This window comes from Panicum hallii, chromosome 5, assembly GCF_002211085.1.
Source record: "Panicum hallii strain FIL2 chromosome 5, PHallii_v3.1, whole genome shotgun sequence".
In the NCBI taxonomy this organism is placed as follows: Eukaryota; Viridiplantae; Streptophyta; class Magnoliopsida; order Poales; family Poaceae; genus Panicum; species Panicum hallii.
Window position 1 is genome coordinate 3745634 of NC_038046.1, and position 13668 is coordinate 3759301.

A 13668-nucleotide genomic window follows, 5' to 3' on the forward strand; every position below is an offset into this window, starting at 1 on the left:
AACGTCATTCTACAGTACTGCTCGTCAATTAAAAAAAATTATAGCCTGTTCGCTAGTCTGCCGGGAGCTATTCCCACCCGCACCTATGCGACTGGGAACCGGAGTCTCGCGGAGGAGTTGCAATTGTGGGCTGTGGATACGCTGGCCGCGCTCTCCCGTTTCCGCCACCGCCCACCAGCTCCGGCACCGGTGCCCCCGCCGCCGCCCTACGCGGCCAACATTAATCCAAACAGCTTTCTTCATCTCCGGCTGAGCTCCACCACTTGCCCCACCTCCTCCGACTCCGGCGCCTCCCCGACGTCTCTCCTGCCGCCATCCACCACCGCCGTCGAAGCTCCCCCGCCACCAGCCATGCCCGGCCGCCATCTTCCACCGCACCTACGGGTGGCGCCCCCGCCGCCCCGCCTCGCCGCCATCTCGACCAACCCCACCGCCAGTCCGGCAACCGTCCGTCGATCCTCTATAGATCCAGCTGCCTTGGACCCCGGCAAACCCCCATCCCTAACCTCTAACCTGGCGGCACGACGAACGGCAGTGGCGGCAGAAGCTCATCCGAACCGGCGGTGGGCTGTCGGTCGGCATGCGACGCGTTTACTCGTAGTAGCGCGCGTGACCCCTAACATTTGCGGTGCTGCCAGCAGCTATACAGCCTACAGCCAGCCAGCACAAAGTCAAATAGCTGACGGTATAATTGTACTATTTATAGACCGGACGTATCGACGGTCGGTGTAGACTGGAGAGTCGAGCCACGGTGGCACGCAGCATTCGGCAATGGGCCGACACGAGGCTCATTTATAGTGATGATTGTAGTAGTAATGTAGTAGTAGGGTGAGGAGATGCATCGGCCTCTGGAATATAGCCCAGAAAAACAATCGCTCATATGAGGCCCATGCAAAGCAGTAAACGCAGCCCAACCCAAAGAGACAGACACAACGTGGCAAGGAGGCTTGCAGTTGCGGATAATTTTGGATGGCATTTTCTGGCTCCAATTTCTCCGACGTCTTCCTCCAGCTCTGAAGCCTCCCCAACTCCGGCCGGCTGAAACTGGACGGGCAGCGGGGCTGTGGGAGTCACCTCCATGGCCTCGGCCGCGACCCTCCCCAAGCTTCAGTCGAGGCCAAGATGCCACGGCTACTTTCAGGTCCCACTCTCGCTCTCTCCCTCTCCCTCGTGAAGGTTCAGTTCATCACCTGCCCTGTTGATTACTTCCAGCAATTGCACTAGCCCTACGCCGCGGGCACTCATCTTGGCATTCTCAACCCTCAGGTGAACGATCCAGTCCGTGCTCACATCAAAATATACGGTGCCTGCAAGTGCCGGATACCCGCGCAGGGGTAAACTGAACTTCTTCCCCCATTGTAGCTTGTCACTTCCAGAGTTTCGGTCTTCAGTGTTCAGGCTTGCTTTCACAGGTTGCTTGTTTCCAGTGGAGGAACGGGTTTGAGGAACACATTCCAGCCGGTGTCTGCTGTTGGATCAGGTGGTATGCGATTTCTGCTACTGCGTACAATGCAGAAGCATCATATCGTCTGATTGGTTCCGCAACGTTCAGACAACTATTCCGACCTTACTGTTCAGAGTTTCAGACATTGCTGATGTCTTCAAGAACTGCACGCAGGTCGGGACTCGTCGATCACTGAGGCCGAGAGGAAGAGCGACCTGTCGCTGGAGAACGTCAAGACGTCCATCGTGTCTCGCGAAGATGAAACGATCAATGTGAGCTGGCCAACTCGGTTCAGCCATGTTAAAGCCGTCCATACCTGCAGCTGAATCTTTCAATTTGATCCGGCCATGTCAATTCTTTTTTGTATGCAGGTACGAGTGCAGTTGCCTGGGAAGGCAACACAAAAGGTTTTTGATGAAGCTCTGACATTCTTGGCTCGTGATGCACCGCCAGTTCCTGGTTTCAGAAAATCCAAGGGAGGTACTGATGCTCATTAGCGCCTCATAATCTCTCTTAATATGATGACACTCTTGCTTGACATTTGCGCTCATGTTTTCTTACAAGAATCATGTTATATTTGCTTTCACGAAGTAATTCAAACTTCTGATATTTTTTCTGCTTCATCTGCATGGACATTTGTTGGCTGTTTGTAGGGAAAACATCAAATGTAAGTGCCTGCAAACCGCAGTTTTTCCTGTACCTCACCTTTTAATTGCACGGTTTCCCTTTTGTCTCACGCATGCATTCACTTGAAGTTCCCCAGTGCAAAACCATTGAAGACCGTTTTATCAATCTTCAAAGCATGAGATGTTCTTTAAGATACCCCGTCCCATTTTTCTGAAACAAAAGTACACACTATCGTTTCAATCAACTTCTCAATCAAACACGAGTACAAGCAGCTGTTGGCAACTAGATTTCAACCGCTAGTGTCGGCTACTAATTGAGATCAACTACTGATACGGCCTGACAAAAAGTGCAATCCCAAGCTTGCACAGCAGAACCTTGTTGTCTCTAGTCCTTCAGCAACCACCGAACACAGCTAATGATGTTGCTGTCTTCAGATACCCAGCAGCATCCTCCTGCAGATGCTCGGCAAAAGCCGGGTCACCAAGTTCGTCCTTCAGGAGATACTGAGCATCACCATCGAAGAATTTATCAAGAAGGTGAATGCAATTCAGATAACACTTTGCAAAATTAATCCTGTGTAGTATATTGGTAGCCTGGTAGTTATAACACTGACTTGCTACTGATTCAGGAAAACCTCAAGGTGAACCCAGAGATCAAGACGACCCAGACCGAAAGCGAGATGGAGTCGTTGTTCAAACCGGGTTCTGCGTTTGGGTTCAATGTTATCCTGCAGCTAGAGAAGTCTGATGAGGATGAGGATTCAGAGGAGCAATCTGATTCCTCAGAGTAGAAAGAACTGGCTATCCCCTGCATACATTTATCACTCCCATGTGCTATCTCTTATGAATGTACTAATTGGAAAGTCGTTGCAACTGTTTTGATCTTGCAAGTTGCAACTGAAACATTTCTGAAGATATGAATAGCCGCACTTAACATGAACACACAGAACACACATGCTTCAGAACCTGTAGCAGATATCATTAGAACTGAAGAAACTGTGCATGGGGAGGCCCATGCCAGCAATGAGATACTGCAGCTCCAGCTTGCAGCACGCTATAACGAAATCTTATCCACTTTGTCTGGAGTATCATCCGTTGACACCTTGGCTTCCAACTACCCGATCAAATCATTCGGGGTGCCCCCCGCCTCCCAAGGTTCACACTCCCCCACATCACCAGTGACCTGCCAACTGCACATATTATTCCTCTTTTTTTCAGTGAAAATGAGCTGCATATATTCTGGATGCAGAAAAAGAACCTAAAACATCAGCAACTCTGATTCCATGGTCCATAAGAATTCCCTGTCTTGACAGTGTTTCGCAACTTCCTGACACTAATATTTCAGTGTTGAAATGTTCACTTCATGGATAGTAGCCACATCATTATACCAGAAAGAAGTCATTTCATTAAGAGAGATGATTGGACTCAGGACCTGTGTGATGATTTGGACTACCACCTTTTTCTCTATATTCCTGTCAGGCTTCCAGTACAATTATTTTAATGAATAGTGGCACCTTCAATCTCCCAACCAACAGAATCGCTGAATCACAAATAGTTACTATGATGTTTGGAAACAAAATCCACAGCATGTCAGCATGTACGATCTTTCCTTTTTTTTTTGTCTGAGCAGGGCTTAGAACCACACCAACCCAGCTGTCAGGAATCTTATATAGTACAATTTTTGAAGCATTGTGAATGCAGACACTTTGCTTATTAGAGAATGATTCTAGCATGCATTGGGTTCTCAACCCCCTAACCTGTGCTCTTTCTTCTTGTTTATATCATTTTTAAGTAAATAATTGTATTGATGATTTGGGAGACAAATTAGCCAAGGCAGATTAGGTACCAACGTACTAGAAATCATCATCGATTCAGACGAATCATTATACGAGTAGCTGCATTTTTCCCCCCCAAAATAAAAGAAGTGGGTGCAGAAATATCTGCACAAAATTGTGACATACAAGCTAGCCTAGAATCAATGGCAACGGTGTTTAGTTGTAGAGGGTGACCAGTCGCAGTCCTCAAAGGTACAGCAACCTCTCGTTGAAATCGAATACCGTGGTGGTTTAACCACCCAAGTACACACATCAAATCTTGCCAACACAAAAGTTAAGGCTCCCAGAGAAGAAGGCATGCGCTACCATTGACTACGATTAATTTTAGTACATAGGAGTAGCCTTTAGAGGCAGATGATTGCATTTTTTCCAGATTCATTTTTGGAAAAGAAAACATATTCGTTGAAGGGTGATTTCATTGTGAATTGATCCAATATATCTTCGAGTGTAGGTTCTTTTATTTAGAAAGGAAAAGGAAAAGCAAGCTTTCCAACATGATCAAAATTCAAAAGTACGATAGAACCATATGTGTCCACGACAAAGGTAGCCAATGCGTACACTCTTATTCGTTGATGTACTTAATATGCAACACGATATGTCTTAAGCACCATTATAGTGATGGACATTTTGGTTAGCAAAGCAAGTACCATTTATATTGCTTCAGGGATCAAGCTACCGTGCTTTTACAAGCATTTGTACCGTTATATTTACATTTTAACCCCATAGTTCCAACAAAAATCCAATTTCAATAAACAAAAAGTATGTTTGCTTCTAATCAAGTTTATACATATATACAGGAGATGTTTGACAAATACTCACAAGCAACACGGCGAACCCTTCATCACCTAACCACACGGCATGGATGATGAAACAAGCCAAAAAAAAAAGCAGGAAAATATAAAACAAAACAGAAAGGCAAAACAAACTGTACAGTCATGACATCAGGAAGAACAAAAGAAAAGGCGTTTTATTCACACCACCTGCCTAGTGCCTGCCCAGAGTTAACACAGTCACAAGAGGGACCGGAAAGCTTGCAATCAACACAATGCCGTATCAGTATTCTCTTCGGAATAAAGAATAAAAATAATTTTCAGTATTAAAGAAGAAGATTTTTCAGTATTAGCGTGTCAGTATCAACTCATACCCACTAGCAGGAGCCATGAGTGGAAGCTATCCATTCTCCACTTACCCCACAAACCCAATCACTCACTCATCATTGGACCCCATAAATAAACAAACGAACTGCAAAGCATGGAGCAGAAAGAACTGCAGAAATGGTAAAATAGCTTGGAATATTAGGATAATAAAAAGGGCAAGCTATCCCATTTTAATATATTTCTTCTCCCCTCTTCCCTCTTCTTGTTCTTGGAGTTGTTGGTCTCCCCAGAGCTAAAAGGCCCCGCCTTTTGGCTCGTTCTCAGACTCACCACCTGCTCCAAGAAAAGCTTCGTGGGAGATGGCGCGCACCGAGAAGGTTGCCGGCGATGGCTGCTCCGTCGGCGAGGGCCACGTAGAGGTGGAGGTCGGCGTGGGGGTGGACGGCAAGGGGGTTATTGAGTGCCGGATATGCCAGGAGGAGGGCGAGGAGGACGCCATGGACTCACCCTGCGCCTGCACTGGCACGCTCAAGGTGAGCGCTCTGCTCTGTTTCTCTCTCCCTCTGTGCAAGTTTCCCTTCTTTGCCTGGATGTCGAGGAACCGAGGTGAGTTAAAGAGCAGTGGTTGGTAATTTCGAAGTAAAATTATGGTTTTTGTTTTATATATTCTTCATGGAGCTGGGTAGATTTTAAGATGCAATTTCTGCTATGCTTGAAGTTCTATTTACCATTCCTTCTGGTCACTACGTTTTTATTTAGAAAATTTATTTTGTTTATGTTGATGGCTTGATGCTATGCTCATCCTGCTTCCTTGTTTTTGTTGAATTATCTTAGTGTTCTTTATTGTGAACACCTCTGATAGCTCTAGGGTTGGCACTCTAGGAGCACCGAAGTTCTATTAAGTGGATTGTTTTTTCGCGTCAACCAAAGTTAAATAGTCTTACAATGTTTCATCTGTTCATTTGGCCTTCGTATTTGCAAGATGCTCTGCCAGTGTTTGGTTTATCTAAACAGTATCCTCATGATTGAATGAAATCTAGAGAGAGCGTTTTTGTTGCTGGAAACATTACAATATTCTCTCCTTATCCAAATTGTCAATCGCTAGATCATCCTTATCCTAATATATATAGCCCCATTTTCAGCTGTCCAATAAACTTATTTTCTCCTTGATGTTGTTCTACTCGTGACTTAGTTGTACCTGTTGAAGGAAATGTTAATGGTATGTTTACCTATTGTTGTTGGTTGTGTGCAGTTCGCCCACAGGAAATGCATACAGAGATGGTGCAACAAGAAGGGGAACATTACATGTGAAATCTGCAACCAGGTGAGTGTTTCTGTTATTCTGTTACAAGACCACACTTTCCATTTTTCTTTTCTGTTTATGCCGTGTAGCAAAACTTCCCTTCTCGAAAAAAAAATGCCATGTAGCATATCATTTCTAGATAATGCCACGCGACTTTGACCTTTGCAGCCTTTGTCTATCCTGCTACTTGATTTTGGTAGGTGTAGATGAGTAGATCTAGTATGTTTATGAGCGATCCACTTTCAGGGCATCTGCTTTGCAGAAGAAACAAGGAAAATGGGGGGGGGGGAATTATATGTTTCTTATTTTTGCTGTAATTGCTGAAGAAATTTTCATATTTGTTCTTTTAATCTGCCTGCAGATTTACTCACCAAATTATGTCCTCCCTCCACCCAAATGCTGTTCAGATGAAATGGACATGGATCTTAGGTACTCATGGGATACAACAATTATTTATGCTTTGATCAGTTTTGCACTAATCAATTCTTTCAAAATAAAAAGAAATTGTTGAAATCAGCTATTTCTGTGGAGCGGCTTGCGGAATGTGATCTTATCATTTCATCTGCAGTTAAAGAAGAATAGTTGTTTACCCTAATTTTTCAATAGAAGAGCAGATGTTTGCGCTCCAGTTTCTGGATATCATTGTGATTATTCTGAATCCACGGCTTTTATGTATTAACAGGCAAAACTGGGTTGGAAGAATCGATACTCATGATTCTCATTTTTTAGCTATTGCCATCGCAGAGCAGCAGCTGCTGCAAGCTGAATTTGAGGATTGTGTATCCACAAGTTCTAGTGGTGTTACATGCTGCCGAACCATTGCTTTAATTGTACGTCAAAGAAGCCCATTATTCATAAACTTTTTTTCTTAGTTGTTGTGGAAGATGGAATCTAATATCGACTTTATTGCAGTTGATGTTCCTTTTGCTTGTGCGCCATGTAATTGTAATTGTGAGGGACGTTAGCATGCTACAAGATGCAACAGTGCTGTTCAGTGTGAGTTCGACAGACCTATTTCATTATCACATTTAATATTAACAATTAACATGTCCTGTTAAGATGATTTGGTCAGCTTCTGTTGGAGTATCATGTCCTGTTAAGATGATTTGGTCAGCTCCTGTTAATATTAACAATTAACATGTCCTGTTAAGATGATTTTGGTCAGCTTCTGTTAAGATGCTCCAGTATGCTATTAACATGGCCTGCTAAGATTATGTTATCTGTTCTATTGTAGCATATTTCTGAAAACTATTGATAGCACAATGCAGCATTATACTCGACATAAATTGCACTGCTGAGTATAGCAAATACTCGAGATAAATTTCATTAGCAAGGGACCCTGCTCGGCATTTGATTACACATTTGTTGGAAGTCTGAGTCAGCTTGATTTGTTCTTAACTGATCACAATCCGCTTCTGCATTTGTTGCTCAGTCCATAGTGGGATTGGATTTTTCATTTTCCATGTACACTATTTATGCAGGACACTAAATCTTTTTCCTTATTTCAGGCAACTCTTCAGTTTGCGGGATTCTTTCTTCCCTGTTATGTGATAGCACGTTCTTGCTATGCTTTGCAACACCGGAGACGAAGACAGGTATACTTCCTTTCCCAGATACATATATGACCAACCTGTTCCAACTTCCAAATCTAGTAAAAGCTGCTGGGCTTGTGAACTTGGGCTTTTATGACTTAGGGTAGTGGGTATATGAACATTTGCATATCTGAAATGTGAGACGCTACATGAAGCCATCTTATATACGTCGTAAGAAAATCTTCCAAAATACAAATCCGAGAAAGAAGGAACTGCATTGTATTTATCAAGTTACCTTCAACATTATTCTATCAGTTAGATCTATTTGCATGAAATGTTTTCTCCAAGTTTTACCTGTAACCCTCACTAAAAACTGCCTTCTAACGTTCCTAAGGACTATTCACTTCAATCCGGTGCTGCTTGATTGAAACCCTCTGGTTCCATTCAAAATCCAGTCACTGCTTTCTGCTGTACGTGAAGATGCAAGTTACTGTTTATTTGTAGACATACATGTGCAATATATCCGAAAAAGAAGGCTGTCTAACTTGTTGTGCTGGTTCTCTCTACAGGTATAGGGACTTATCAGAACCTTGAAGAACACCAGACGTACCAACTGAAACACCATCTTGGCACCAGGCTACCAAGTAACCAAGATGGGAGCTTGCAAAGTAACGCTTCCCGTTGCTTGGAGCCACTGCGAAGCATTTGGTTTCTCCCCTGAAAACGTAGGCGGTTTAGGACGCGATGTAGCGAGAACAGCCCTCGTGAAGCTCAACTGTACATACGAGAACAAGGCCTTTTTACAGCTGCAAAACATGTAACCTCACACATTTCTATTGCGAATAAAGAACAAGCAATGACCGCCCACCAGTTCAGAGTTCAGACGAGTAGAATCGAAAACATAGGAGCGCTTCTCTTCTCAGACGAGCAGAATCGAAAGCGTAGGGGCGCTTCCCTTCTCTATTGCACACAGTTTATGCTTGCACCGTTCGCAGATTTGTGATGAACTGAGGATGGCTCCTAATTTCCATGGTGCAGACAGTTTAAAATGTAATACGAGTCCAGTGGTTCCTGAAACGGTTCAGATTGGAAACCAAATACTGTTCAGATTGGAATGGTTCAGCTTTGGGCCTGAGATTGTGTGCCTTTGTATCAATAGAGAGGAACAGTTCATGGGACCAAATGTGGAAATGCATATGCCCAAAGAATTTTTGGATTCTTTTACCCTCTTCATTGAGTTATAAAGCTCCGGGAAAACAACTAGTACTACATCAACTAATTTTCATGAATCACGGTGCCAGTTGCCCAGCTACCTGACTATAATAGGAACAGGATACAAGTATGCCAGAAGTAACACTACAGAGGCTTATTGTACAAACATTTTGAGGTGTACAGATGTCACACAGAATTTGGTACATATATCAGCTGCGATTTTGCTAGCAAAGTACCAAATTCCATAGGGTTTACTGAAACGTCAACATGTTATGGCAGGAATTCAGCTGTCTGATTTCACCGGCTTCACTTTCTCCTTGAGAAACTGCCGAATGTGCTCCCGCTTCCAGTTGTCGATCCTGCAAATTTCAGATTCGTCTTAGATTATTAAATGAACCAATTAACAAATGGGATGTTTCTACCATACATTATGTATGCTCGGTACACATAAAGAAATATGCCAAATTAATTAGTACAACAGCAAACAGCTATTATCTTCAGATGAATGGTGTGACAAGAGAAAATTCAGGCTACGTAAGCAATGACCTTAGCATACAACAGCAGCTCCATAAAGCACTCAAATACCAGTAAAGTAAGCATTTTTCTGTCCACAAAACTATATATTCAAATAGCAAGTGGCATGAATGCACAAATGCATCCAGCATATAGTTGCGTATTGTATCAGCCATCAGATTATTACATGAACTATACGGCATGACTGCATGAAGAAGGATGATGGGAAGACAACATATAAGTGTCACTGTGTGATGGATTAAGAATTTGACAGAATGATATGAAAATATTCCAGTCAGAAAGTTATTATAGCATTTGCAAGAAAAATCCAAGAATCTTCATCACTTTTCCAGATAACTAGAGGTTTAGACTTTAGTTCAGTCAACTTGCCTTATGGTCTCCTTATGTTCTCCCTTGTTGTCAAGCATTATGAGCTTTGGTGGAGAACCATAGGAATAACGGGCTTCCACATAAGGGAAGTCATCTTTATCCTCTTCGAGGAAGCCAACAACTTCTGGATAAAACACCAGCTTTCTCATGCACACCTCAATAATTGCACCAGAGAATGTGAGCTACAATAGACAATAGCAAACACCAGTCAGATGCTACATCAGGGGAATAAAGGGCTAGTATTTATGGAACTTCTAGCACTCATGCTCATCCTAAAAACATCTATGAAGTCTTGTTTACCCGCCATTCAGGACCTCTAACCTTCAAGTTGCCTAGATATGTCTCATGATTCTAGCATAAATAGCCATACCCCTTTTAAAAAATGGTACATGACTAGCTATTCCTATAAGATCTAACTGTTATTCACATAAATCAATTGTAAGAAATTAATCACAAAGAGAATTATAGATCCAAAGACTAAGAAAGGCCAGCATAGCAGGCTTTGTAAAACAGTTGGTCCTTACAGCGAATCAACTGTAAGAAATTAAGCACAAAGAGAACTATAAATCCAAGACTAAGAAAGGCCAGCATAGCAAACTGAAGGGTAAAGCGGTTGTCTTTCTTGCAGAGATTTATGGAATTCATAGTTTATACCTTGCTGATTGAATCATCTGAATCCTCAGTGCAACATTTCCGACAATCGTCCACCAGCTCTGCAGAAAAACGAAATGCTGTTCAGATTGGAAACAGTTATATGGCATAACACATTTGTTGCTTTGCCAATATACAGTGATTTAATCCTCAACTGAACAATGCATTTTATCCGAGAAAGCAAGGGACAAACTTGATAAAGTACAACCCTACAAATTAAGGGTTGCGTTGGAAAAATGAATTATCTTTCCAATCATAGGTGGTCTTTTGTAGGAAGGTAAATTATGGTTCACCAGCATCTGAGTAACACTGGTTCAAATGCTCCTAGAGAGACCAATCAAAACAACAGACCCACACAGTGAGCCTCCATTACCAACACCACACTGATCTACAAATGCTGAGCTATGGGAAAAATTCAGATTTCTCCTGTCCAATTAGAACAGGAATGGTTTCTTCAATTCATAAAGCATCCCAAAACCCCAGAAACCAAATCGATGCACAGTTTTATAACCAGTTACAGTCGTAATAAAGTAAATTTATCCTCAGATTCAATGAACAAATGATCATGTGGAAATCTAGCATATGCAATACTCAGTATACATCATAATATCTTATCGTGCTTTTAGATTCTAAATTCAGTTGACATTGGTCTAAAATCGAAATCCTATCTTACTGTCGTAAATCCTAATTAGGTTTCTCTGGATTAGCGCTCCCGGCAGGAAGCCACGCGGAGGGCATCCTGATCCAGATCACCTTAGCAGAATTCACACTCCGGATCGCAGATCCTATCAGTAACGCCTGAAGAGCAGCTCCAGGCCAGAACACGCCCGTACCTTGGTCCTTGACGAACTCGGAGAGGGCGTTGCAGTCGGAGCAGAGGGCCAGGCCGGTGAAGCCCAGGTCCTCGCACTCCCTGGCTCCTAGCCGCTCGCCGAGGCAGATGCCGGAGCAACACATGAGCACCACCGCGACGACCGCCGCTACGGGGAGAGATCGATCCATCTCTCGTCTCGCCCCCGCCTTGGTCGCCCCCCACCAACGTATGGCCTGGACCTGAGCTGCCGCAAGCACCACCACCACCGCACCGCGACGAGTCGACGAGGAAGACGACGACTAGCAGCGACAGAGCCGGCGCTCTCGCTCTTTCCGGGCTTCCCCCGCTCTTTCCGGGCTTCCCCCGCTCTCGCTCTGAATTTTTTTTAAAAAAGGGTTAAAAAAAATTTTAAATTCGAAAAAGGGGTGCCGATTTGGAAAATTTCTAAAAATGGGTACTTCCCGCCCATCCAACGGGCGGGAGGCGTGGGGCCGGAGGTTCCCGCCCATCCAACGGGCGGGAGGGGCCTGTTCGCAAATAAGAAAAAAAATTTATTCGCGAAGAGGGACCTCCCGCCCAATGGTTGGGCGGGAGGTCCCTTTTCGCGAATAAGAAACTTTTCTTATTCGCGAACAGGCCCCTCCCGCGGCGGCAAAGGCATCCCGCCCGCCCAACGGGCGGGATGTGCCCTTTTCTTATTTTTTATTCGAATTTATATTTTATAAACTACTTAAAATTCATATTTTTTCAAATACAAAATTTTTATTCACCATACTCTCGTGTAAATCAAAGTTGTGTAAATTATACGAAATTAGTCATGTAAATCAAAGTTGATCGAAATGATAATTATAAAGGACTTACAGCTCGAACATGCGGCAGTACCGCTGGACGCTGCGTGCGATGCTGCAGAGGTCGATGGGCCAGCTGTGTATACGTGGGCGGACGCATGAGATGAACTGGAGGCCCCCTCGTCATCTCTGCAACACGCCAGTGCACGTAACGCTCGCGTCAAGTTACCATGAATCCGACGAAAGCTCTCTTTGTACTGTGCCTCCGGTACACGTACTCCACGGTCAAACAACGTGATCTGAGATGCAGCTTCGACCTCCGTGCAGTGGATCAGATCGATCTGCATGAGTAATGAGAAGCAGAGTAATATTGTTATTGATTTTTTTAAAAAAATTTATATGTATACAAAAGAGTATGGCAAATAATTCTTGTATTTGAAAAAAATATGAATTTTAAATAGTTTATAAAATATAAATTCGACCAAAAATAAGAAAAAGAGAACATCCCGCCCGTTGGGCGGGCGGGATGCCTTTGCCGCCGCGGGAGGGGCCTGTTCGCGAATAAGAAAAGTTTCTTATTCGCGAAAAGGGACCTCCCGCCCGTTGGTTGGGCGGGAGGTCCCTCTTCGCGAATAAATTTTTTTCTTATTTGCGAACAGGCCCCTCCCGCCCGTTGGATGGGCGGGAACCTCCGGCCCCACGCCTCCCGCCCGTTGGATGGGCGGGAAGTACCCATTTTTAGAAATTTTCCAAATCGGCACCCCTTTTTCGAATTTAAAATTTTTTTTAACCCTTTTTTAAAAAAAATTCCTCTCGCTCTTCCCTATTTTCCGAAAGAGGCCCGGTTCCGGATGGAAAAGCGGGCCGCCTATATGGGCCATTTCTGCAAGATGCAGCAACCTGGCTTGGCTCACGTAGCCCAGCCGAGTAATTGCAGCTCGGAAGTGTACAGTATCTTCTGAAGTCTGGAACTCTGAAGCCAAGCCATCTTCAGACAGTGCTCTCCAAAATTTGCGTGTGTACTGCACAAATCTGAACAAGTTAGAAATCTTATACTACCTTCACCGGTTCATTTCTTATCGCTGAGCCATCTTCGCAGCCAGAATTACAAGTTGCAGGCTTGCAGCCAACACGATCACTGGTGCTCTGTTGGTTACAAGAACCGGCAGCGGCAGCGAACCATGTCCTGCTCTGCAACTGCAAGACTGCAATGCCTCACTGCCTGAGGCATCTGCCATGTTGCGATCCACATGGCTCTCAATCGGCTTGCTGGGTTGCGTTGCGGTACTGGCATGTGAGGCGAAGGCTACGCCCTCGGCGGTCGGCCGGGCGGCAGGCACCATCCTTCCTCCTGATTCCTGAACTCTGAAAACCACATGCTCTACTACTCCAAGTCTCCAAGCAGGCAGAGCAGCAGAGCAGAAGCAGCCGTGTGGGCGGCCGGCCGGGTTCTGAATGGCAAG

The 13668-nt window shown here is 44.3% G+C and overlaps 3 protein-coding genes across 6 annotated transcripts; 2 read left to right on the forward strand and 1 right to left on the reverse strand.

Moving 5' to 3' along the window:
• The first annotated feature begins 947 nt into the window (after positions 1-947).
• Positions 948-3014, forward strand: LOC112891676. 2 transcript variants are annotated; one of them, XM_025958596.1, is made up of 8 exons: positions 948-1141; positions 1267-1334; positions 1413-1483; positions 1619-1716; positions 1816-1924; positions 2098-2111; positions 2506-2607; positions 2700-3014. In XM_025958596.1, exons 1-8 carry the CDS (start codon positions 1079-1081, stop codon positions 2859-2861), a joined length of 687 nt encoding a protein of 228 aa, XP_025814381.1. In that variant the 5' UTR covers positions 948-1078; the 3' UTR covers positions 2862-3014. The 2 variants fall into 2 exon arrangements, with proteins under 2 accessions (XP_025814381.1, XP_025814382.1); XM_025958597.1 differs by having other exon boundaries at positions 949-1141; positions 1413-1480.
• A 2056-nt stretch (positions 3015-5070) lies between these two features.
• Positions 5071-8707, forward strand: LOC112894314. Of its 3 annotated transcripts, XM_025961978.1 has the most exons (9): positions 5071-5182; positions 5327-5535; positions 6255-6326; positions 6667-6734; positions 6988-7135; positions 7218-7301; positions 7814-7900; positions 8232-8307; positions 8407-8707. In XM_025961978.1, exons 2-8 carry the CDS (start codon positions 5362-5364, stop codon positions 8259-8261), a joined length of 663 nt encoding a protein of 220 aa, XP_025817763.1. In that variant the 5' UTR covers positions 5071-5182; positions 5327-5361; the 3' UTR covers positions 8262-8307; positions 8407-8707. The 3 variants fall into 3 exon arrangements, with proteins under 3 accessions (XP_025817763.1, XP_025817764.1, XP_025817765.1); XM_025961979.1 differs by lacking the exon at positions 8232-8307 and having other exon boundaries at positions 5079-5182; XM_025961980.1 differs by lacking the exon at positions 5071-5182 and having other exon boundaries at positions 5189-5535.
• Positions 8708-9028: 321 nt separating this feature from the next.
• LOC112894316 (selenoprotein F) lies at positions 9029-11775 on the reverse strand. Its single transcript, XM_025961981.1, has 4 exons — positions 11437-11775; positions 10607-10665; positions 9953-10134; positions 9029-9408 (listed from the first exon to the last, which is right to left on the reverse strand). Exons 1-4 carry the CDS (start codon positions 11603-11605, stop codon positions 9333-9335), a joined length of 486 nt encoding a protein of 161 aa, XP_025817766.1. The 5' UTR covers positions 11606-11775; the 3' UTR covers positions 9029-9332.
• Between the last annotated feature and the right edge of the window lie 1893 nt (positions 11776-13668).